Consider the following 26,627-nt stretch of genomic DNA (forward strand, 5'->3'; position numbering starts at 1 on the left):
CACCTTAGAATAACAATTTATCGGCACAATTTTGTTGTCTAGATTTATGTAAAGTTTTGCATTCAGTACACTAAAATAAAATTATTAAATAAAAGTAAAAAACTCAAACAAATCTCTCACGACTTAAATCCACCGGAAATAAATCTTCGAACTAGCACACTTTCATATATTTAGCATTTTTTCAGAAACTAGGTTTATTATATTGTACCGGGCTTTCGGCCTGCTAATCTCCTTCTTCCTGCTAAAAGTCCATTTAACCCTCTCGGTGCTTCGCTACTCACTTCGGGTTTTTCACTTTTTTCGTCAGTGGTTTCTTCAGGGCTCGCTTCGACTTCAGTTTCGGTCTGCTTCTCTGAGTTTTCCGCTGAAGTTTCTGTGGTTTCAGCAATTTCTTCATTTACTGCTGCTTTGATGGGTGATTTTCGCCGAGCAATCAGCGGATTTGAGCGTCTATTATTGATTAATGGATTTGTTGCTGGTGGTTTTGGTTTTTGGGCAGTCACCTGCAAACGTGGTCGTTGGCGCAGTTTGCTGAGGCCTGAAGCTGTTGTGGTTTCTGGCACAGGCTGTATATGTAAAAAAAAATTTATATATACTGTGAACTATTAACCTACTTATATATTAGATAGTAATTATAGGGTTTACTTAATATCTTATGCAATCGCTATAGGTATAGCTATCATGAATCAACTCAATTCCGTTACGATTACTATAAGTTTTTTGACGGCATAGACGAATGAACATTCATGTTTTCATTGTAGATTTAAAAACTTACTTCGCCTTCAGAAGCTGCATGTTCACTATCAGCAATTGTTTCTTCTTTATTCAAATCAGGAGTGGCGGTAGATCGGCTCTTTCCACCGATAAGTGGTTTTGGTCGGGTAGGTCGCCCATTCAAACGTGATCTAAATTAGAACAATTAACACATTTGCGTTAATAAAATCATCTTACCTATTAGTACTTATATGTATGTGGTACCTGACTGTTTTTGGTGTTACTGGCACATCTTCTTGGTTTCCTTCTTTCTTTTCATCTGTTTGCGTTTCTTCATCGGTTGTTGTACTCGTTGGTGTTTGCCTTCCTCTGGTTCTAATGCTAAATGCTGGTCTAGGCCTAAACATAAAAAAAAATATTTACGAGATATTGAGATAATATCAATACATATTTAGTTAAGGCAGGTCCAGCGGTTTCGGAGATATAGAAAAAAAAGTAAAAAAAAAGTTGGTATTTGGCGGTCAAAAATGACCATTAGACATATGAACATTGAATTATCTGATATTTGATAAAAATTTAAAAAAATGAGTACTAATTTTGTTATAATTTTGTTGGGTTCCGTACCAAGATTGTTAATTTTTAAAGTTTACTTTTACGGTTCAAGCAAATTTCAAAATATTCAGATTTTTTTTTCAAAATTTTCAAAAATATACAAAGTAAATATGAATTTTAAATTTACAATTCAGTTTGAAAACGTATATTTCATATGAGTTAATCTAATCATAAGAAATATTTCCTCAGATGAATTTTTTCGGCACCTCTTCCTAATGTAAACTTTCTCAAGTATTTTGAGCGATAAGATCATCACTGTATATTTTGTGAACGATACAATATATAGTGATTATAGTTATCTATTTGAAAATGTTTTAAACCATTGTTATTAATTATTGATCAATATTTATTGATTATAATGATTTTTTCCTCGAATATTTAATTCTGGTACGGGAAGTTCCAGCAATTTGCCTTAAGGCAGGATTCCATGCACTATTAGTTTTATTCTAATATTGTCTAGGGGCTTCACTCTTTTATATGGCAAGACGACGTACCCTTTGTATGTACTGTACCTTGTAAGTTTAGGCCCAGATGAAACAGCACTGGGAGTTGCTTCCTTGTCGGATTCATTTTCTGCATTAGGAGCTGCTGTTGTTCTTCCTCGTAAGTTAAATCTGTTGCGACCTAGTAATGCGAAGGGATTGCATATATCGTGATCATTTAAACATTTTTTTTTGTCTATTTAATACCTATTGATGGTTTGGAATGTGAGACTGGTTTAGCTTCTTCGGCTGTGGCCAGTGGCTCATCGACGGATGCTGCATGTGGTTTTGCTGTTGTTCTGCCACGTCCAAATGCTGGACGTTGTCCTACTGGAGAGAAACGGCTTTTTGTTTTTGGGGCCTCCACTGGTGCTGCTGTTGTGGTAGTAGTTGTTGTTACTTTACCACCTGGTCGCGCACCTGTACGCAAACGGAACCTATTTCTGCCTAAAATACGTTCCAAGAGAATTTTCATTTAGAAAAAACATACAATTGCTATTTTTTAATCTGGTGTTATTTATGCTAATTGTCCCTGTAAAAACAATAAAAAAATTTCATGTTATCAAAATATTATTAGCTTTTCCCAAAATATTTAGTATGCTTAATACGAATTTCTTCAAACGCATTTACTTTTGATTTTGAGCCATTGTTAAATAGATACTTATTCGATTAACCCTGTCAAAAACACATGACCTTATACTTACTTGAAATATATATGCATCATTTACTATTTTTTTTATAAAAATAAAAATTTCATTAAAAATCTCAACTAGTATAACAATCTTCAGAAATAATTCAATGATTTCAATTTTAAATAACTCAAATTGTCCATATATTGTAATTAATATGTTACTGATTCACTTAATAAATGAAATTTAATTAATAGCAGTAAGTGTAACGACCATCACTGAAAATAAATAGTGTCAGTGGTCTTACAAACCAGTAACGGAAAATATAAACTCTCGATTTGAGTAAACAGGTTGCAACTATTAAATAAAAAAACATTTATGTTGGGCATAGTAGATCTTGCTTAGATATTTCTAAGCGCAACCAGAAGAAATATGTTGAAAAGTTAAGTAGTTTAAAAAAAACTGGTTATAAGAAGTACTCTAAATGACATTAATATTTAAATCTCACTAAATGACATTAATATTTAAATCAATCATAATACAATATCTATCATTCTTCAAAATATTGACATTGGGTCAAACATTTTTCGTATGAATAATTTTTCAAATTCTTATCATTTGTTTATAAAAATATTTGTTTATAACCTGTATCAATTATGCTTAGGTGTATAGAAACAATTTTAATAATAATTAGATCAAGTATATACATTTTCATCCCAATCCAAATTGTTCATATCGTAGTATATGATTTTTTTCTTTTTCTATTTTCTTTTGATACTATTTTAAAATTTATACAATGATATGTTTTTGTTTTCAAATGATTGAACATTCGGAAAATGATGTTTTCTCACAATATGTTTTTATATTTTTACGTTTGCCGTAGGGCAAGTTATAGTAATCGCAAAAAAATCAAATATGAAAATTTTTATATATTTTTACGTTCCAGAGGTTTCTGAACATTTTGGCATACATTAGAAAAAATGGATGTATGTGTGTGTGTGTATGTATGTGCGGATACAAATTTTCGTCGACGATTTCGGGAAGACCGTTGCGAAGATACGGGGCAAAAAGTGCCGAAACCGGTGACTCAGTTTTTAAGAGAACGGAACGTCCGATTTGAATAATTCAAAAAACATTTCACTTGTATTGAAAAGATGAAGAATCGATAAAATTTTCATGAAGGTAGGTCTAGCGGTTTCGGAGATATGGAGGAAAAAGTAAAAAAATGAGCCATTTGGCGGTCAAAAATGATCATTAGACATATGCACATCAAATTATCAGATATTTTATAGAGATTCTAACAATAAGTATACATTTTGTTAACATTCCTATGGGTTCCGTATCAATGCTTATGCGTTAGACAGCGATGCGGCGCTTACGCGCTTTATATTTTGTCCCTATGCAGTTAAACCAGTACGATTGCTTTGAGAAAAAAGTTCAGATCTTTCACAATATGTTAAAATAAAGAAAAAAAAATTTTTTTCAAAAAAAAATTATTATTTTTTTTTTTTTTTTAATTTTTTTTCCAAAAAAAAGTAATTTTTTGTCCAATTTATAGTTTCTCAAAAATCTTATTTTTTCAAAGTAATTTTTTTTCAAAAATGTTAATCGTTTTTAAAAAAATAATAATTTTTGGTACGGGAAGTTCCAGCAATTTGCCTTAAGGCACGATGCCTTAATTGCCTTAAGACAGAATTCCACTTACAGCTAGTTAAGATTTTTTTTGTATTACCTGCTGGTAATGCAGTTGTTGTTGGTTCAGTGGTAGTAGTCGTGGGCTCGGTGGTGGTTGTTGTTGGTTCTGTCGTTGTTGTAGTAATTTCGACTTCGTCTGATGTTGTGTATTCTGTGCCAGAACCGTTACCTTCAGTAGTAGAATCGTTACTTTCAGTTGTTGAATCACTGTTAGCATTCAAGTTTTCGCCTGCCAGATATGCGTATAAATCAAGAGCAACCTATGAAATATAATAATGAATCATTTGCGATCTTGAAATATTTTATGAAAATCTATTAAGCCCTTGATCATAAAATGTGACTACTTCTAATGGAATTTATTTATACATTCTATGTTGCTTCATTTATGATCAGATATGAGTTACCATCAAATATGACTAATAAACGTAGAACCAAATACGAAACTGATATTTTTTAGTTCTACGTATTTTTATTCATATATAGACGCAACGTCAACCAGTATCTATGTCAATTACCTTATCCATGGACGATGGATCCGTTGTACCATCTAAGATTCCTTCAGTTGTTTGATCGACGTTGGTTTCGGATGTTGCAGAAGCACTTAATTTATCATTTTCTGCAGTTTCTTTTTCAACTCCAGCATTTTCACGGCTATGTTGATTGTCAGCATCTCTGTACTGAGATACTGAAGCATCACCAGCATGAGTTTTGAAGCTCGCACTGTCAACAAGTTCAAGGCTCGGCCTGCGGACTGGACTTCTGCCTCGTTCTTCTGTGCTTGCGGATGAAGGAGAACTAGTATCTGCTGGAGCTGAAGTGGTTGTAGTCACTTGTCGAGACCGTGGAGGAAATCTGGTGCTGACTGGCAGACGCTCTTCGCTTATCTGAAAGGTGTGCAACTTGAATTAACTTATTTAACACGTTGTACGCAGAGGTTTTAGGACTTATTTTGTTTTCCTATGCTGAAAAGTTTCAATTATATTTTATTTTTTTCTATTTCGTATTTTGCCGAGTTTGAAGTTTTTTCTGAAAAAAAAAACGGCACTGTCGACAGACGCGTCGGAATGGGTGAACCTTTTGTGAGACACGTTGTCATTTAGACAATTCGGCACTAGTCGACTGCTAGTTTTGACTTGCAACAAAATATTATATATTTGCGATTGTACTAATCGCTTTCATTAGTATTCTATATACTCTGCACATTTTACTCATATTGTGCGAACGTGATTATTCATGCTTAATGGCAAGGACCGGCTTGAAACAAAATTAGGAACAAATAGTTTGAATTTTATTGCAAATATGCGTATAATATACTTGTTATATTGCATAAATGTATTAATAACAAACTAACTTTTGAATTAAATATTCAAAAAACACAAAAATTAAACAGTGATTCAGTGGCGCTGGCTAAAACAGTTCTTTGGACCCTTCTTCTGCAAGTACGAATCACCAACTAGTTGTTTCTAATATGTAGTGTTAGAAGTATCGAGGCAAAGTATCGATACCGAGTACTGAAAAAAGAGTCGCGGCAAAGCATCGATACCAAAAAAGAATCGCGGCAAAAGTATCGATACTACTCAGTATCGAATAATGAGTACTTTTCACCAAAATTAAACATAAGTGCAAGAGAGATCTAAAATTCTCTACAGATCGAATTCCAATATTATGATAAATTCTATTGCTTGTATTTGATGCTTTTAAATCAGCGTCATTTTCAATATTTTGAGAAGTTTAAAACAATAATTTTTCGATACTAATTTCAAATTCGATTTATATCAAAAAGAAAAATATTCAATAATTAGAAAATAGTATCGTTTTGTGACGAAAGTATTCATTTATGAATTTAGTATTGGCTAATTTATTTCAAGAGAAAAAATACTCAATAATTAAATAACAGTATCGTTTTGTGACGAAAGTATTCATTTATAATATTAGTGTCGGCTAATTTATTTCAAAAGGAAAAATACTCATTAATTAGAAAATAGTATCGTTTTGTGACGAAAGTATTCATTTATGAATTTAGTATCGGCTAATTTATTTCAAAAGGAAAAATACTCAATAATTAGAAAATAGTATCGTTTTGCGACGAAAGTATTCAGTTATGAATTTAGTATTGGCTAATTTATTTCAAGAGAAAAAATACTCAATAATTAAATAACAGTATCGTTTTGTGACGAAAGTATTCATTTATAATATTAGTGTTGGCTAATTTATTTCAAAAGGAAAAATACTCATTAATTAGAAAATAGTATCGTTTTGTGACGAAAGTATTCATTTATGAATTTAGTATCGGCTAATTTATTTCAAAAGAAAAAATTCTCAATATTTAAATAACAGTATCGTTTTGTGACGAAAGTATTCATTTATAATATTAGTGTCGGCTAAATTATTAGAAAATAGTATCGTTTTGTGACGAAAGTATTCATTTATGAATTTAGTATCGGCTAATTTATTTCAAAAGGAAAAATACTCATTAATTAGAAAATAGTATCGTTTTGTGACAAAAGTATACATTTATGAATTTAGTATCGGCTAATTTATTTCAAAAGAAAAAATACTCAATAATTAAATAATAGTATTGTTTTGTAACGAAAGTATTCATTTACGCCGCGGCAATTTCGCAGACAAGATTTTTCCATAAAATATACAAAACTTATTATCCTTGATAAACATATGTTCTCGGAAGTAACAGAAATTATATTATGGACATACAGTAATCTTGAACTCTAATTCTTTTATTTATTGTTAATCAGTGGCTTCGAACTGGGGGCATTCATATTCTTTAACAAAAACCACATCGCACTCGACTTATCGCTTGTTTCGTTTGTTATCTGTGAAGAGCGACAAAAGAGAATGAGTGGTGTTCATAAAATGCGGTCGAACTTTTGGTGGGGTCAAAAAATATAGCCGATACTTTTTGAGTAGAATCGGCGCAAAATATCGACACCGCCAAAAGAATCGGCCCGAAGTATCGATTCCAAAAGTACTCAGTATCGAAGTCAAAGTATCGATACTTACTCAGTATCGATACTTATTCAGTATCGATACTATCGTTCTAACACTACTAATATGCCGATAATGTGGGTATCAATTTGGCTCTGCCGACAGTGTGTCGACTGCTGCACCAGGAAAAGAGAAGGAGATTTTGATGCGTTGACGACACCCGCAGTTAACGCTTTATTTGCATTTCAGACCAATTTTAAAATACCAAAATAATATGCCGTGATCTAACAATTTGGAATATTTAATTTGTAATTGTATGTTGTATGAAATCTTCTGACATTTGCAAAATTTGATATCTTTGGAAAATTATGGAAAGAAGATATTATGGAAAAAAGATGTAAGAAATTTGAAATCCCGAAAAATTGAAAAAGAAGATATTTTTTGGATAATTATGGAAGGAAGATATGTAATATTTTTCATAACTACTGAGATGTTGTTATAAAAATGTTCAATAATAATACGCAATGCCACAGTTTATTAATATGCATATTTTTTGATAACAAGTTGTTGCTAACCGGCCGTCTTCATCCTTTCTACTATATCTTTAAAGTTTGTTCGTAAATATTCGCAAAATCGCACTCTTTGATAGTGGTTTGCAACTGAAATTTATAACTTATTCTATCCAACTTAGCAAGTGCACTTCTAAGAGAATTAATAATATTAATATTGTGCGCAATTATAGTTGAACGTTTATAATACTGCTAGTATTCACTTGACAAGTTATATACATTGTGAATGAATGTATTACCTCTTCTTCAGCCGATTGCCTGCTTCTCGATCTTCCGCCAGATCGACCATCTGGTATGACTTCATTATGTTCTTGAACATTTGATGCAGGAGAATTTCTTTCTATACTGCTATATCGGTTTCTTGTTTTGCTGGCACTAGCTTCTTGCTGCAGGGTGTTATTTTCAGTTTCAGAATTTACAGGCTTCTTATCTGGGAGAATATAAAAAAGTTTAGGATTCTAAATATAAATTATTATTCTCCGACTTATTGACTATCAAAATTAATTATTCCATACTAAATTATATAATGTTTGATAAATATATTTATCAACATTGGATAGTTCTACTGAATATTTACTTCTAGAATCTAATACATTTTTAATTAGTTTCAAACTTTACTTTGACGATTATAATGTAGTAATTTAAGTAAGGTGAAGTAATTTAACACTTTTGCATTATTTATGTTTATGAAACATTATTATATTTCCGAAAGAAAAAGTGAATGAGATGAAAAACGAGTAATGCTGCTGTAGTTTTTTCATGACGACATATTTCGAAATTATCATGTTTATAATTTATTTTGTCTATGTTGTATTATAGGTCAAAGTAACTAAAGCCGCTTGTAATTATTCTAATCATTTAAGGTGCTTGAAAACAAATTTCAAAGATTTATTTATGTGCAGTTGTGAGATATTTGTAATTATTATTACCCGAATCATCTACAGGGTCAGTTTTTGTCGGGTCGTCTTCGTCGTAGTAGTAATAAACGTACTCGTACTCATAGTCTTGACCGTTAGGTCCCTTTTTTATTTGAATTCGAGAATGATGTTTCTGTTCGCTTGGTGATGTCTCGAGACTAAATGTATCAGCTTCTTCATTCACCAGTGCGGTGAGTCCGTAGTTTATTTTACTTCCGACATTGTCGCCTACTGGAGAAGCAGTAGTCGTAAGGTATGCTGGGCCTAATTCAATGAAATATATTTTAATGCATTAATAAAGGATATAAAGGGTATGGGCGTGTTTCCATACAGAATTGGCCCCACCCTGGTATTTAAATTATTTTGATGCCATTTTATAGGTATTTTCGAGAAAATTCGATATACCAAATTTCAAATCCGTAGCTCATCATTTGGCCGAGATATCAGTGAAAACATGTGAAAGTGGCCCCTTTTTTCAAACTCACTTTTTGTCGGAAATATGAGAGATATCGAAAAACTGTTTACGTCATTCTATTTGTACTGATCTTGTTTATATTATTTAGAATGAATAATGTTAAAAAATTATCATTTACTGGATGAAAAGTTGAAAATAAGTTTTTATTTGAAATTTTCGACCAGTACGGTTAATTTGACTACTTTCTAAATAACATCATTTTAAAGCCTGTATATTTTACTTTTATTATCCAAAATTATATTTAAATCGAAGTGGAACTTTTTATAAAAAGTTGAAAAAAACGAAGGTAGTACACGCGGAACCCGTAGAATATCCGTGTAAGTAGCGTCTCTCAATAGCAAACCAGTGCACATTGCGCTTAGCGCGAATCGGAACATATTCTATATAAAGGTAATACTTATTTAAAAAATAAAACTAGATATATACATTTATGTCTTTTATATTCATATAATTATGTATATAATTATTGTGGTTATATATTTATATACAATGTTTTTTTGTTTTGAAATTATACCTAAAACTTTATTTGCTTTTTATATTTTATATTTTATATTGTTACTGTATATTATTTTATAACGATAGAAATACATAAATAAATAGTCACTATATTTACCATAGTAATATGGAAGTTAAGTTACGAAGTTATTAAGACACTTTTAATCGTAGTCGCTATCATCGTTAATAGAAACTGTTTAACTTGTTATTAACATTGTTAATAGAAACTTTTTAAACACTTGTTTAATGCAGATTTTGCAATTTTCCGGCATTATTGTTTCTATTAAGTTTATAATTATGAAATAACTAAAATACCCACTAAACCACCAAAGCTCTCACTAAAATAACAATGGATTTGAATCAGAAAAAATCTAAATACAGATTTCACACAGAACACAAAAAAGCAAACAACTAAAATAAAATAACTGTGAAATCTATGATAGTAATTACCGAAACATTATATTTTCTGATATATTATAAATTCTTGAGGTAACTATACTGGAAGCAGCTTAAACACAAACTGATGCATTTTTTAAAATAAAATTTAGTAACAAAGCTAGAGCATTTCAAATTACTAAGAATTTTTTATATTACATTCTTCTATCTTTGTATTATTGCAGTATCGATAAAGATATGACAGAGTAAAGAACGTATTTTTATCTCAATATTCCAATTGTTATTCAAAGAATAATTGTATATTTAGTTTTTATTGTGAGTGAATGGTTGAATGCATCTTTATTTTGTATACACAAAATATAAATATAAAAGACATAATATTTATAACAGAAAGAACTACAGTTTCTATTAACAATGATAGCGACTACGATTAAAAGTGTCTTAATAACTTCGTAACTTAACTTCCATATTACTATGGTAAATATAGTGACTATTTATTTATGTATTTTCTATCGTTATAAAATAATATACAGTAACAATATAAAATATAAAATATAAAAAGCAAATAAAGTTTTAGGTATAATTTCAAAACAAAAAAACATTGTATATAAATATATAACCACAATAATTATATACATAATTATATGAATATAAAAGACATAAATGTATATATCTAGTTTTATTTTTTAAATAAGTATTACCTTTATATAGAATATGTTCCGATTCGCGCTAAGCGCAATGTGCACTGGTTTGCTATTGAGAGACGCTACTTACACGGATATTCTACGGGTTCCGCGTGTACTACCTTCGTTTTTTTCAACTTTTTATAAAAAGTTCCACTTCGATTTAAATATAATTTTGGATAATAAAAGTAAAATATACAGGCTTTAAAATGATGTTATTTAGAAAGTAGTCAAATTAACCGTACTGGTCGAAAATTTCAAATAAAAACTTATTTTCAACTTTTCATCCAGTAAATGATAATTTTTTAACATTATTCATTCTAAATAATATAAACAAGATCAGTACAAATAGAATGACGTAAACAGTTTTTCGATATCTCTCATATTTTCCGACAAAAAGTGAGTTTGAAAAAAGGGGCCACTTTCACATGTTTTCACTGATATCTCGGCCAAATGATGAGCTACGGATTTGAAATTTGGTATATTGAATTTTCTCGAAAATACCTATAAAATGGCATCAAAATAATTTAAATACCAGGGTGGGGCCAATTCTGTATGGAAACACGCCCAGACCCTTTATTTATATATCCTCTACTAGTCGATACAAATAAGTGCAGATAAGATATAGTCAAACTTTGTGTATAGGGTAGATCGTAGCACAAATGTCCAATTTGACTTTAAGTTATACTGTCTTGAACATAAATAAATAAATAAATTATTGAACAGGTAAATTGGTTAGGTAAACTAATAAACATGATAACATGGTGGATAGGTATATTGGTGGACAGGTAAACTGGCAGACAGGTAAACAGCTAAACAGATAAATAGGTAGATGATATATACGTAGACAGATGATCAAGTAGACAGGTATATTGGAAGATAGGTAAACTGATGGACGGGTAAATTGGAAGATATGTAAACTGGTAGACATAACAACTGATAGATATACGAATATATGTAGACAGATAAATAGGTTTGCAGGTTAATTGGAGACATGTAAAACGGGATGACAGGTAAATTTGTAAACAGGTTATTTGGTAGACACATACAACGGGATAACAGGTAAATTGGTACACAGGTAAAATGGTGTATTGATGAACAGGTTGATTTGTAAATTAGTAGACAGGTAAATTGACAGACAGGTGAATAGGTAGACAGCTAAATCAGTGAAAAGATATATTGTTGGACCGCTAAATTGGTAGGCAGATAGACAGTTTGGTAATCAGATAAACAGGTAGATAGATAGATAGATACGTAGACAGATAAACAGGTAGACTGGTAAATTGGTAGATAGGTATACTGGAGGTCTGGTAAATTGGAGGATATGTAAATCGGAAGACAGGACAATTGGTAAATTGTTGAATTTGTGAATTGTTAAATAGGTAAATTGTTGAACGTGTTAATTATTGGATAACTAAATATATAGACTGATAAACAGGTTGACAGGTGGGCAGGTAAATTAGACTAGTGAATTGGTTGACTGACAAACAAGAAGACAGGTAAACTGAGAAGAACATGAGGTAGACTGATAGTAATCTATACCGGCAGACTGGAATACAAGAAAACTGGTAGACTAGATGTACATTTTGGCAACAAATGTACATTTTTGTTCAACTTTTTAATTTAAACTAAAACTCGGCGAAGCGTGAACGTGTACAGCTAGTAAGTAATAAATATTTTTAGTTAGTTAATAAATGTGGTACGCTCAAATAAAATAGTACTAAAAACTGTCAAAATGTTATGTTTGTGCGTTCAGGCGTTTTTCACTTAAAATGCAACTTCACTCTTTACGTTATGGTACGACACCACAAAGATCCAGTTATGATCACATTGTCCTTTTTTGCCTTTGTGCGTTGTCTAGGTTAGGTTTTCTATTTAAAACGCCTGACTGCAGAGCACCACATAGCGTTCGACAGCTTTTAGTACCATTTTATATGAACGTACGAGCGTAGCGCTACGTAACATAGCCTTGCCAGAGCATTGGTTTATTTTGCAGCAGAATCGGCTGATAATTTGTGAATTGTATAATATGTTATATATAACTCACAAAATCATACAAGCTTCAAAAAACTACTAAAAAACTTAATTATGCGAAAGTCTTTGTGGTTAATTGCTGTTAACTATTAATTTATTTGTTTTTGTTTGAATTATGAACAATGTGGAATATATAAAAACTAAATAGAAACCACTATTCGTTAATGGTGGTATTAACATATCATTGCAGTGATGATGATGATTATAATAATTCTAACACGTTTTAGGTCTCTTAATAATTTATATACCTACTAGAGTCATTACTTACATAACAATTTGGTTATTCCTGTTAGGTTTAATTCATTTCCCGCAGCATTAGTTATAGTAATAGGCCAAAAATCAATAATTAAAATTTTTGCATATCTATATGTTTTAGAGGTTTCTGAACATTTTGGCATACCTCAGAAAAAATGTGTATGTGTATATGTGTGGAGACAATTTTTCGTCGACGATTTTGAGCGTATGGATGAGCTGATTTGAAAAATTCAAAAAGCAATCGTTTTCTATTGATAGCGAGATTTGCTGATTAGGTGTTGACAAAGGCAGGTCCAGCCGTTACAGAGATACGGATCAAAGAGTGCAGAAAATAGAAAAGAAGTTTTTGAGAGAACAGAGTATCCAATTTGAATGATCTAAAAACATGCTGCTTGTGTTGGCAAAATAATTGTAAAAATTTTTTTCATTCCTATTTTTTTTCCAAAAAAAATTTTTTTGTGCATCAAAAATAATTTAGATTTTAATTTTAATTCTTTAACTTTGTAATTCAGTTTATATAATTCTTATAAATATGAGAAAGTGTTACAGTTTATAATAATACTTTTATAATCATTTATTTGAAAATATTTAATATTCCTTGATCATTTTGTTACGGTACGGGAAGTTCCAGCAATTTGCCTTAAGGTACGATGCCATATATCACTAGTATAGAGATTTTAAATATAAGTAGGAATTTTGTTTACATTTCTATGGGTTACGTACCAAAATTTATCCGTTAGACTGCGATGCTTAAGCGCTTCGATATTTCTTTTTTAAAACAGCCCAGCAGCCCGATTGCTTTGAAAAAAGTTCAAAATTTTCAGAAAAGTTCAAAGTATAAAAAAATGATGAAATATAAAAAAGGTCAATTTGTTTCAAAAATCTAATTTTTGTCAGTTTTAAAATATTTTTAGAGGTTTTTTAAAAAATTTAATTTTTGGTGCGGGAAGGCCAGCAATTTGCCTTAATGCACGATGCCGTGTCCCACTAGATAATTTTGAAGTTCATTTATATGGTTCAAACAACTGTCCTCGACATTTTCGACAGTATGGAATAGCTGGTACAAAAAATTTTGAATTTTGAAAAGTTTTAAAAAAAAATCAAAAGTTCAAATAATTCAAATTTTCGAAATTTTTTATCATTTTTAAAAAAAAATCTAAATTTTTAAAAAATTCAAATGATATCAAAATTAAATAAAAATTGATGTCTTACAAAAATTTGAGAATATTTCGAAATTTTCAAAAAAAAACAATATTTAAAAAAAATCCAAATTCTCAAACTGAACATAATTTAGCTTCATTATTCATATTAATTAATTACAATGCTGTGCAAAAAATTAAAGCATTTTGCTTAACAAACATTTGTTGTTAGTCATTTGTACTATATTTGAGCCGTATGGCAGATGTAGTTAGATATGCACATGTTTCTGTTCTGACAAAGATTAGAATAATTGCCCTTGACAATATTAAAATATAATATATTTATATAAAAAATTGTCTTTACTGTGTCATAAATATATGTTACACAAATTTGAAATATTATTGATTATATTAAAATCGTTCTTTGTGATTTATCTTTATATCTTAATTAAGTATTTAAATAATTATGTTTACCACAACATTGAATTGATATAATTGCTAAAGGATGATTTTTAAAATAATATGTGCCTATAATACTGCCTACAAATATGAGTAAATTTTTTAACTTGAACTATGCAGGTTCATCAATTGTATTGACATCTCAACAGATTTTACCTCAATTGATTAATTAATGTGGTAGTCACGCTTCTGTTTGTAAGAAAGAATAGTTGTATTTTCGATTTTCATAATGTCAGATTTTTTTTATTATTATTATCTCTTTTATTTACAACTGTCCAGTAAAGGACATTCAATAAATTTGATGAATTTACAATAGTCGTCCGAAAAGGGACATTGTATACTACAAGGGCATGTTGGAAAAATCAACTCAGTAGTTGTTTTTCCATTAGATATAAAATTCACAATATTTTATTGATAATTATAAAATTTTAATTAATTACTTATTAAATAATTTCTTATAAATAATACAGAATTTATTCAACAAAGTGTAGCATCAAATATTGTGCGCGCAACGAAATATCAGCAGCCGTAACGTTCAGAATTTGTTGCAGAAAGCCTTTGGTAAAAAGTCAATGTCAAGAGCAAGTCTTTTTGATTGGCAAAAATAGTTCGAAGAAGACCGAGAGCGCGTTGAAGTCGATCAAAAACAACCAAGAACGTCTACGGATAAGATACACTTCAACATCAAAGAATTAGTGCTGCAAGATCGTGGATTGACTATTAGAGAGCTTGCAGATGTTGTTGTTCTTATTCTATAACATCCATAAGAGAAGGAGTCAACATGAATTAAGCGTCATTCATCATAAAAGCAGAAGTTTCCAAAGCACTCTTGTCCAACATTCCATTGAAAATTCACATATTTTTACCTTCGAACCCAATATTTTATATAGAGAGGATTGTACTTTTAAAAGATTTTTTTCTGAAAGCAGTTTAATCTTTTTGAATTCGTCAAATTGTGTCGATAAAAAATCAGATCATAATATCATTCATGATTCGTATCTAAATTTTGTAAACCTTTTTTTTTTTTTTATTCAACAATATATTTACAACTGTGCCCCATAGACATTAAGAAAATCTTTTGGCAATTATATGTAAAATGACATCGATATATAAATAGTGAACTAGTTGTAAGTGGAATTCTGTCTTAAGGCAATTAAGGCATCGTGCCTTAAGGCAAATTGCTGGAACTTCCCGTGCCAAAAATTATTATTTTTTTAAAAACGATTAACATTTTTGAAAAAATTTTACTTCGAAAAAATAAGATTTTTTAGAAATTTTAAATTGGACAAAAAATTACTTTTTTTTGAAAAAAAAAATTTTTTTTAAAAAAAATTTTAAACAATTTTTATTTGGAAAAAATGTTATCTTCATTTTGACATATTTTGGAAAATCTGAACTTTTTTTCAAAGCAATCGTACTGCTTTAACTGCATAGAGACAAAATATAAAGCGCGTAAGCGCCGCGTCGCTGTCTAACGGAAAAACATTGGTACGGAACCCATAGGAATGTAAACAAAACTTATACTTATTGTTAAAATCTCAATAAAATATCTGGTAATTTGATATGCATATGTCTAATGTCTAATGATTATTGTTGACCGCCAAATGTTATTTTTTTTTTAGTTTTTTTTACTAGATCTCCGAAACCGCTAGACCTATCTTCATGAAAATTTGATCAAATCTTCATCTTGTTAATACAATGTTTTTTGAACTATACAAATCGGACGCTCCGTTCTCTTAAAAACTTAGTTACCGTTTTCGGCACTTTTTGCCCCATATCTTCGGAACGGATAGACCTGCCTTTGACAAAAACTAATCAGCACGTCTCCTTATCAATACGAATCGAATGTTTTTTGAATTATTCAAATTGCTTCATCCGTGTTCCCGAAATCGTCGACGAAAAGTTGTATCCGAACACACACACATGCACGCACACACACACACACACACACACATCCATTTTTTCTGAGGTATGCCAAAATGTTCAGAAACCTTCAAAACGTCGAGAAATGTAAAAATTTTTGATTTCGATTTTTGGACGATTACTATAACTTACCCTACGGGAAGTTAAAAATACACAGTTGCAAATTTTGTAAACCTAATTAAAAACGATTCATCCTTTAATAATTTTGTGTGTATATATACATGTATATATGTAGTAATATATGCACATCCATATATGTGCTTATATGTATGTTTTTGTATATACACTATATACATGTACTTGCGTATACGTTCGTGTATATAATTTTATGTACATGAATATATGGATATATAAGCATATGTATGTATGTGTATGTAAGTATGCATATGTATATGCATGTATATATACATAATAATATTTCTCAACATTTGCTGAAGCAATACAGTCCCATTTTTCGTAAATTACTAATACAAGAGCCATAAAAAATTATTTTTGCCTAAATTCCGTACATATCCCTTACATCTGGCCGACAGAACTCCATATCAGTGTGTTAAAGTCTTGTGAAGTCAAAACATTTACAAATATCCTCGGGAAAAAAATCGAGTGTTTTTAACAAAAAATATTAGTGATATGGATATATAAATTAATTATTACAGGTGAATAATTTTTGCTTCTCAATTTTATATAACATTTTTGCTTCTCAATTTTATATAAAACCTTTTTTAGTTAATTTTTATTACTCTTTACACTGGTACATAATCCATTCCTTTATAATTTTTCTAAATAATCTGTAATATCCATCATTAATTAATGTTAATCAATAGTTTTAAAAAAAACATTGTCTTTGACAGAATAAGCCTGATGATGGAACGTATCTAGCTCCGAAACGTCGTTATTAAACATAAACTGTTCGGAAAAGAAACAATCAATAAATTGAAAAAATCCAGGACTTATCTATTGAACATATATATATATATATATATATATATATATATATATACATATATATACATATATACATACATACATACATATATATATTAGAGATGGGTAACTCACTCCTGAGTTATCACTCCGATACAACTCCTCCCTCGGAATTAATCCGAGTGGAGTTGTCTCACCGGATTTGTCATATCCGACTTCCCTAAACTGGTACTAAATCTGTTACTGCGTTTTTGCTTTGGGAAAGAAGCTGTCGCTTTCTCGTCTCGCAGACAGTATTATGACCTTTTAGGTTTACGTTTTTTCCAGAAAATACAAAAATATTACATAAAAGATACAGAACAATGAAATTGTGTTCAAGTGTGAATAGCTCCAATGTATAATTTATAGGGGTCATATTTCTAACAACGACAATATTTGGCCGCGAATGACGGCGATCAGGAATATACATACAGAAAAATACGCGAAACAAAATACATTTAATCTGGTCTTTCCATAGCCTGAAATAACAACACTTTAGAGTGCAAAATATATCAGTGACGTCAATAGTATTTAAGCAGCAAAAAATATATAGTATTAAATTTTTACTTTAACACAATTATAGAATTGTGTAAAATTAATAATATGCTAATCGAACTATCCGATATAATATTAATTCTCGAATGGAAATAGCAGAAGAAAAAATTAGAAAGCAGAAGTATTATTATTTGTTGAAAATATTTTGCGATAAATGTTTTGCTTTTATTACAAAGCTTACTACATTATTTTTATATAAAATTAATCAAAAAAATCAATTATTTTCAAACAACGCACTATAGAACACATTTGTGTCGAGTATTTCGGTTTCAAAGTTGTCGGAGTCGTGGAGTTGTTAAGCGGATATAACTCCTCCCTGAAGCCGAGTCAAATCCGAGTCGATCCGACTTCGGATATAATAAGCCCATCTCTAATATATATATATATATATACAACCTATTACATGATTCATATTTAAATTTTTTACACTTTTTGACAAACAATTAATATCGACTTCCTTTTAAGATCAACAATTTAAGTATTCACACCCTGACATATAAAAACACACACATACAATCTCACATCTCTCGTTCAAGTGTTTACACGTGTTACAAAGGGCACACCAGTTTCATTTAGTTAATTTTCGTAAACCAATCGAACAACATCCAGAGAACAATATTATTTGTGTTTTCAAATAATAATTTTAAAAAAAGACAAAGTTTTTTAGTAATTTTGATTTACAAAATCTAATTATTCGGCGGAAAATTAACTCACAAAATCATTTTTGTTAAAAAAGCTTGTTTAGTGAAAAAGTGCTAACAAATATTCAAACATACAGGTAATTAATTCAACTTTGTCATTAACCTTTTCTTAAAAAATTTCCATAACTTTCAAAAAAATTTTCTATTATGTTTAATATCCTGTTTTGATAATCCACTCATTTATTTTTATCATTTTTATTTTGAACATATTATCATATTTCTGTACATTATTATATTTTTTACAATTTAATTCATTATTTAAGAAAAATCTATTTTCTTTTCCTAAACATATTGTTTGCAAAAATCTCATCAAGATCATGTTTCTTGACAGATGTCCTGAAGATGGAACGTACCTAGTTCCGAAACGTCGACAATAAACAAATAATTAAATAAAGAAATTGTTTTTTTAAAAACTTTTCTTGTTTTTTATTTTGTATTATTTTTGGATTCTTGTTCGAAACTCTACAAAACATACACAAATCCAAGACTCTACCATTCAATATATATATATATATATATATATATATATATATTATAATTTTAGATTCATAAATTCCAAAGATTCTAGACTTGAGACTTATACGTTTCATTTCATTTAAATAAGAGAAAGTATCAACAATAAACAAGTTGTGTTCATAACCATCAGCATATTTCATAATGTGATTTAATTTTTATTTGAAATATCACATTTCTTTTTAAATCATTTCACGCGTCGTGCCTAAGATGATTTATTTACCTGAACTTTGTGGCTTGCTCTTGTTATTAGAATCGGCCTTCGAATATAATTTCTTTCCAATTTTGTCTGCTTTTTTCTCTTCGATGACGTCGTCTTCGTCTTCATCATCTCGAGCAGTTGCTTCGTGATGGGGAATCTTATGGGCTGTCTCGAAATCCTCTTGTTTACGCGCTTGCCGCGCGTTATGTGGTGTTCTTACGGGTGTTCCTCCTACTGTGGCACTCTGAAGACTTACGTACTCTTCTCCTGGACGGGGCTTCGTTATTATTTCGACTTCTGCTAAACATTGCGATGCTATCAGAGCAGTAAATCTGTAAAAAATTATATATCATTAGTTATAATATTACTAGATATTAATGGGGTTTGAGAAAAATAACATGAACAGAGCACGTGTAAATTCGATGATACAATAGCGTACGAGGATAAAAACTTCTTCGGCGAAATTCTTAGCGTGTTACTCTGTACAGTGCGAGAGTTGTTTTATAACCTCCAAATGCTTTTTAAAATTGAGCAAGTATCAAAATATGATAAATATGTGCGGGGTTCGACATACATGTCACTAGTCTTAGAGTTATTTTGGTGGCCTATCAACCTGTGGCCCACGCCTGTCCACCGCACCCTATAGTTTATAAAATTAAATGTATTTGATTGAAGTTATGTTATGTTTAACTTCCCGAAGGAGAAGTTTATGTTTTCATCAAAAAATCCGAATCGCTAATTTTATGTTTTCTCGACGTTTCGAGCCATTCTGAATCGAATGAGACCAAATTTGGAAAAAGTATGTGTGTGTGTGTGTGTGTGTGTGTGTGTGTGTGTGTGTATGTGTGTGTGTGTGTGTGTGTGAACAGATTTTTTGCCGTAAATCGACGTTTTCTCCAAAACGGTTGGACCGATTTCAAAAATTTAAAAGCCATTTGATGTATCTCGATGAGGACTATCGTCTCTGAGTTTTGTGCGGCGATCGGCCGGGCCGTTTCTTTGTAAATTGCAGAAAAGTGAAAAATTTTTCGTCCACGTTTTAGCCCGCAATTCTGAATCGATTCTGAAAATTCAAAAACCGTTCGATAGATATTGGTTGGGAATCGTGCTGATTAGTTTTTGGTAAAGATCGGCCGGGCCGTTTTCTTGTAATAAAGTTTTTAAAAAAAATTTTTTGACGATTTTTATGATTATTTTTTTGACGATAGATACCATAGTTTTCTAGGTCATACTAAAATATTACGGTCCTACGACAACTGGTTCAGCTTTAAAAATTCGTCAAAGTTTGCAAAAATCAGTATGGTCTTTTTGGCATTTGTCAAAATTAGACTTTTGATCGACGTTTTCTCAAAAACGCCTGAACCGATTTTAGAAATTTAAAAGCCATTTGATGTATTTCGGTGAGGACTATTGTTTGTCAGTTTTGTGCGACGATCTGCCAAGCCGTTTCTTTGTAATTTGAAAAAAAGTGTTGAATTTTTCGTCCACATTTAAGCTCATCCTACCGAACCGATTTTAAAAAATCAAAAACTGTTCGAAAGATATTAGTTGGGAATGATGCTGATTAATTTTAGGTGAAAATCTACCGAGCCGTTTTCTTGTAATTAACTGTTGAAAAAAAAGTGTTAAATTTTCGTCCACATTTAAGCTCATCCTACCGAACCGATTTTGAAAAATCAAAAACTGTTCGAAAGATATCATTTGGGAATGATGCTGATTAATTTTAGGTGAAAATCTACCGAGCCCTTTTCTTGTAATTAACTGTTGAAAAAAAGTGTTAAATTTTCGTCCACATTTAAGCTCATCCTACCGAACCGATTTTGAAAAATCAAAAACTGTTCGAAAGATATCATTTGGGAATGATGCTGATTAATTTTAGGTGAAAATCTATCGAGCCGTTTTCTTGTAATTAAATGTTGAAAAAAAGTGTTAAATTTTCGTCCACATTTAAGCTTATCCTACCGAACCGATTTTGAAAAATCAAATACTGTTCGAAAGATATCATTTGGGAATGATGCTGATTAATTTTAGGTGAAAATCTACCGAGCCGTTTTCTTGTAATTAACTGTTGAAAAAAAATTTAAGCCGATTTTCATGGAATTTTTTTTTGGCGATATACATCATGGTCTTATAGAACTTACTGAAATATTACGGCCTTACAACAAGTAGTTTAATTTTAAAAATTCGTCAAACTTTGCTAAAATTATTATCGTTTTTTTTTAAAGTAGGATTAATGAAGTATATTATTTACACATTTTTTTGATCAAGTCGATTATTTACACATATCGGGAAGTTCATGTAATTTGCCTCAAGGCTAAATACCAAACCAACTAGTTATATATTGATCAGATCACATGCTACAAATGTGGAAAAATAACGTTTGTCAATTTTCACAAATAAAATATATTCAAAAATTTAATATTGATTTATAGAAATTTGGGCTCGCCCGTAGGTAAGAGGATAAGAGCGACGGGACTTGTTTCAGAGGTCCTGGGTTCGATACCCACTTCGAGCAGCCTGTTGTCAGGCAGCAGTGACAACGATTTTCACTTGGAAATATAGATAGCAATATGTTTCCAAGTGAAAATAGCCCTTGTCTGGCATTGCTGCACCAATAAAAAGTCAGCCCTATTAGATTAATTCTAATAACAAAAATCATCAAATATGGAAGAATTAACCAACCATTGGGTTACCATCTAAAAATACGAAGTAAGGAGAAGTTTCAGCCCAACAGCTCATAGGACGTAAGGTTCTGATTGCTGTTAAAAATATAATAATAAAAAAAAAATAGAAAAATAGAAATATCATTGTTTTTATGTAACAAACTAAAGTTTCATAAAGACATCAAAATAAAAATAAATTAAATCAAAAATATTCAGTAGATTTTATTAAAAGCCTGCGAAAAGTGAGAGGGTACGCTTGTATATATATATTTATATATAAATATATATATATATATATATATATATATACACATTTATTCTTATTTGTGCGTACACGAATATGCGTAGGTAAATTACAACGACGTGAAAGTTTCTTATTCATCACAGATCATAAATCTTTTTACTTCTTATACAAATACGACTGATATATATATATTTTATTAATGGCCTTTAGACTTTTTGCTCTGATGATTTTTCTATTCTTATTAAAATTTGAGGTACTTTCATAAATACATTTTTGTATTGAGAAGTCAAGAATTGAAAATTTTCAAATATAAATAAGTAATATAACAGTTAATTAAATGAATAATTTGAACCTGAAACAGGATATAATATTTAACATCATTTTATTGCAATAATACTTTATTATTGTATATCACAAAAATTAAGGCCAGGTCAAACGCCGATATTTTATACAAATCGCTTACGTTATGTAGTCATATTTCATCAGTAAAATTTATACATGATATTGGTTCCTGTATTACGAACATTTAAAAATATTATGACAAAATTACATAGAGATCCAAAAAGCTCTGATTCAAAGCCCTGGAATACTCAATTTATTTACTAGCATATTTAATTAACACTAGTGGGGTCCATGGCATCGTGCCTTAAGGCAAATTGCTAGAACTTTACGTACTAATTTTTTTTTTAAAGATTAACAGTTTTGAAAAAAAACTACTTTGAAAAAAAATAGATTTTTAAAAAATTATAAATTTTTGACAAAAATTGAGTTACCGTTTGTGGCACTTTTTGCCCCGTATCTTCGAAACGGCTAGACCTGCTTATGCCAAAAACTAATCAGCACGTCTCCTTATCAACAGCAATCGAATGTTTTTGGAATAATCGAAATCGATTGAACCGTGTTCTTGAAATAGTCAACCAAAATTTGAATCCGCACACACACACATACACACACATTCAATTTGGGATACATAAAGGCATTTCCTTTGCTATACAAAAAAAAAACACTTACATACATCTATTTTTCCTAAGGTATGCCAAAAGGTTCAGAAACCCTTGAAACGTAAAAATATATAAAAATTGTCATTTTCGATTTTTTTGCGATTACTATAACTTACCCTACGGGAAGTTAATAATTTAAAGTTTAAAAAAATAAATCAAAAGTAATAATATTTTTACCGTCAGTTGTAATCATTAAATATATCTCTAGCTGTTGGGTCAGCTATTCAGCCGAATGAAATTTGCCTTTTTTGTATTATATTAATACCTCGTTTTTTGAATATTAAACACCAATTGGATAACATTCGGACTATGACAAGTTATTGTTTTTTACCACTAGGGCCTGACTACTATTTTCAGATTCTAAACTTTATTAAACTCTTCATGCCTAACATCAAGATCATTTAGAAGAAACACTATCTTGGATGAGAAACATTTAGTGTTAAAAAATTAAGTCATACTTCAATACATTTCGTTTTTAATCAAGAATTTATTCGCTCTGAATTTTGCAACACTAATGAGAAAAAATATTTTCTCAGATGCAATTTAAAATTCATACAGCTCTCAGCAAACAAATTGCATCATGAATGTAATACATTATAATTTTATTGCGTTAGAATGTTTGGCAGTTATATGATTATACACAAGGCATTTAAATATTTCAATTTAATAGCACTATCTGGAGAAACTTTTCGGATGTGACATAAAACTTGAATAATGTTTTATGTTCGAGATTTCAATCGTCACATTGTGATATATTATATAATATACACAAGTTGAGCAGTTTTATTTTTCCTAAAATTGATATTCAGTTTATGACTTTATTAAATTTGGAGGAAGATTATAGACTAAAAACTAATTTTAGAAAAACACTTGTTGGAAACTGCAATATTTGGTGACTATGAAATATTATTTGTTTTTGCGATGAAAGGTACAAGTTCCAAATTTCAAGAGTTAAAATTTATAACAGTTTTTTGATTTTACTTCTGACACTGACATCTGAAAAGGTATTCATTACGCGAAATATTTCTTGTAATTAATTCAAGTTGGAATGATTCCAAAAGTGAATTTTATGGTTGAAAGTGAGATTCCATATAGAATACAAATTTTTTTGGAAGAAAGTTTATTTTTAATTAAAATTTTCGATGTAAATTCATTCCATGCATGTTCAAGAGAATGATTTTCAATTGACTTTCGCTAATAACTTTCGTAAACTATTTTAAATTAAATCAATATGTTTAAATATTATACATACTTACGTAACGTAAACAATTTGTATTCTGAATTTTTATATTCATACTTTGCATAATAATCGAAAATCTATGTAAATTGGAGAGATATATGATAATATATCGATACTAATAGAATTCTTGAAATTGCCTCCGTTTATGTTTGCAAAAAATTGAAAATAAGGTCTCGACGATAAATTGATAATTTAGTAAACGGATTTATTTTGTTTTAAGCGTATATATAAGCTATAGTGCATTTGATGACCTGATGTATATACGAGTTGGTATTTATATATATAGGGTAGAGCGGGGCTTAGAAGTCCGCGGGTAATAAGGTCCACCACCGATAACTCAAAAACAAATAAAGTTAAGATTTTTTTAGGAACAATATTTGAAAGTAGAGGAAAAAATGTATAACCAACTATCAACTTGATTCCTGCGACTACGCCATCGGAAGATAAACGGAAATTTTTGATAATCCATTACAAAAGTATTTTCTTTCGTTGTTAGTTTTTTGATTGTGAGCCCCGTTGTTTAGTTTACAATACCTTGATATAATTTTTAAGTATACGATATATAATTGAATGTATTGTTAATTAACTTCCCGTAGGGTAAGTTATAGTAATCGAAAAAAAACGAAAATTAAAATTGTTATATATCTTTACTTTTCAAAGGTTTCTGAACATTTTGGCATACTTTAGAAAGTGCGTGTGTGCGTGTGGATCCAAATTGTCGTCGACGATTTTGGGAACACGGTTCACCCGATTTCAATTATTCAAAAAACATTCTATTCCTATTGATAAGGTGCTGATTAGTTTTTGGCAAAAGCAGGTCTAGCCGTTTCGAAAATACGGCGCAAAAAGTGCCAAAAATGGTGACAGTTTTTGAGAGAAGGGAGCGTCCGATTTTAATAATTAAAAAAAGATTCTACTTGTATTGACAAGATGAAGAACTGATTAAAGTTTTGGGAAGGCAGGCCAGGCGGCTTCGGAGATCTAGTAAAAAAAAGTAAAAGAAAATCCATTTAGCGGTCAAAAATGATCATTTGACATATGCACATCAAATTATCAGATATTTTATGGAGATTTTAAATATACGTATTATATACAATACGTATCACATTTAATAATACGTGTTTACATTTCTATGGGTTCCATAACATTGTTTGTCGCTAAAACTGCCTCGATATTTCGTCTCTATGAAGCTAAAGCAGTGCGATTGCTTTGAAAAAAAGTTTAAAATTTTCAAAATATTTCAAAATAAAGAAAACATTTTTCTTCAAGAAGTCTTTTTTTCCAAAAACGTAAATTTCAAAGTTTAAAAAATTTTAATCATTTTTAAAAAATTAAATTGTTTGTACGGGAAGTTTCAGAACTTTGCTTCAAGACACGATGCCATACTCCACTAGTTTCAGGTAAGATTCGACAGTTTAACAGCCTTTATAAAAACTAACACGTGGGTGGTGTAAAAAGGACCAACTTAACCTTCACCCTAGCAATGAAAAGTAAACAATGAAAAATATTGAATAAAAAAGTAAATTAAGTTAAAAAAGATAAGTTACATAAATATTTATTACAACCCTGCTGATGATTATTTTTTGTGAAACATCTTTATAGAGATAATTTTAACTGTTTACAACCTTGATCTGTTAATTTGTTAGAAATATTCATTAGCATAGTTAGAATAACTATTAATTTAATTAATTTCTTGTAAAATTATATTTTTTTAACTAAATACACATTGTTTTTTAGTATGTTTTATTGTTTATGCCGTTAACAAGGTAAAGGTTCAGTTGGGACTTTTTACTCCGAACACGTGTAAGCTTTTATATAGGTTATATATAAAAAACGGTTTAATCTAACATAAAATTAACAATGCATTTTATAATACGAATAAATAATATATACATTTATACTTTACAATAATATATACTTAAAAATTAAAAAAAAAACTCGTAAAAGCCAAAAAACTAACAACGAAGGAAAATACTTTTGTTATAAATTTTGAGCATTTCTGTTTATCTCCTTATAACGACGTCGTAAGAATCAAGGCGTGATGGTTATACATTTTTTACCTCTACTTAAAAATATTGTTGGTGAATAATTGTAACTTCACTGTGTTTGAGATACCGGTGGTAGA

At 30.0% G+C, this 26,627-nt stretch overlaps 1 protein-coding gene across 1 annotated transcript; it reads right to left on the reverse strand.

Moving 5' to 3' along the window:
* Positions 1-775: 775 nt before the first annotated feature.
* On the reverse strand, positions 776-22,744 carry LOC113367178 (flocculation protein FLO11-like). The gene is made up of 10 exons (XM_026608808.1): positions 22,725-22,744; positions 19,376-19,686; positions 8,574-8,825; positions 7,884-8,074; positions 4,648-5,016; positions 4,170-4,392; positions 2,016-2,255; positions 1,839-1,940; positions 979-1,113; positions 776-905 (listed from the first exon to the last, which is right to left on the reverse strand). The coding sequence occupies exons 1-9, from the start codon at positions 22,742-22,744 to the stop codon at positions 995-997; spliced, it is 1,827 nt and encodes a 608-aa protein (XP_026464593.1). The 3' UTR covers positions 776-905; positions 979-994.
* Between the last annotated feature and the right edge of the window lie 3,883 nt (positions 22,745-26,627).

This window comes from Ctenocephalides felis, unplaced genomic scaffold, assembly GCF_003426905.1.
Source record: "Ctenocephalides felis isolate EL2017-DRISC unplaced genomic scaffold, ASM342690v1 CF-g0.4_SCAFFOLD_01170, whole genome shotgun sequence".
Lineage (NCBI taxonomy): Eukaryota > Metazoa > Arthropoda > Insecta > Siphonaptera > Pulicidae > Ctenocephalides > Ctenocephalides felis.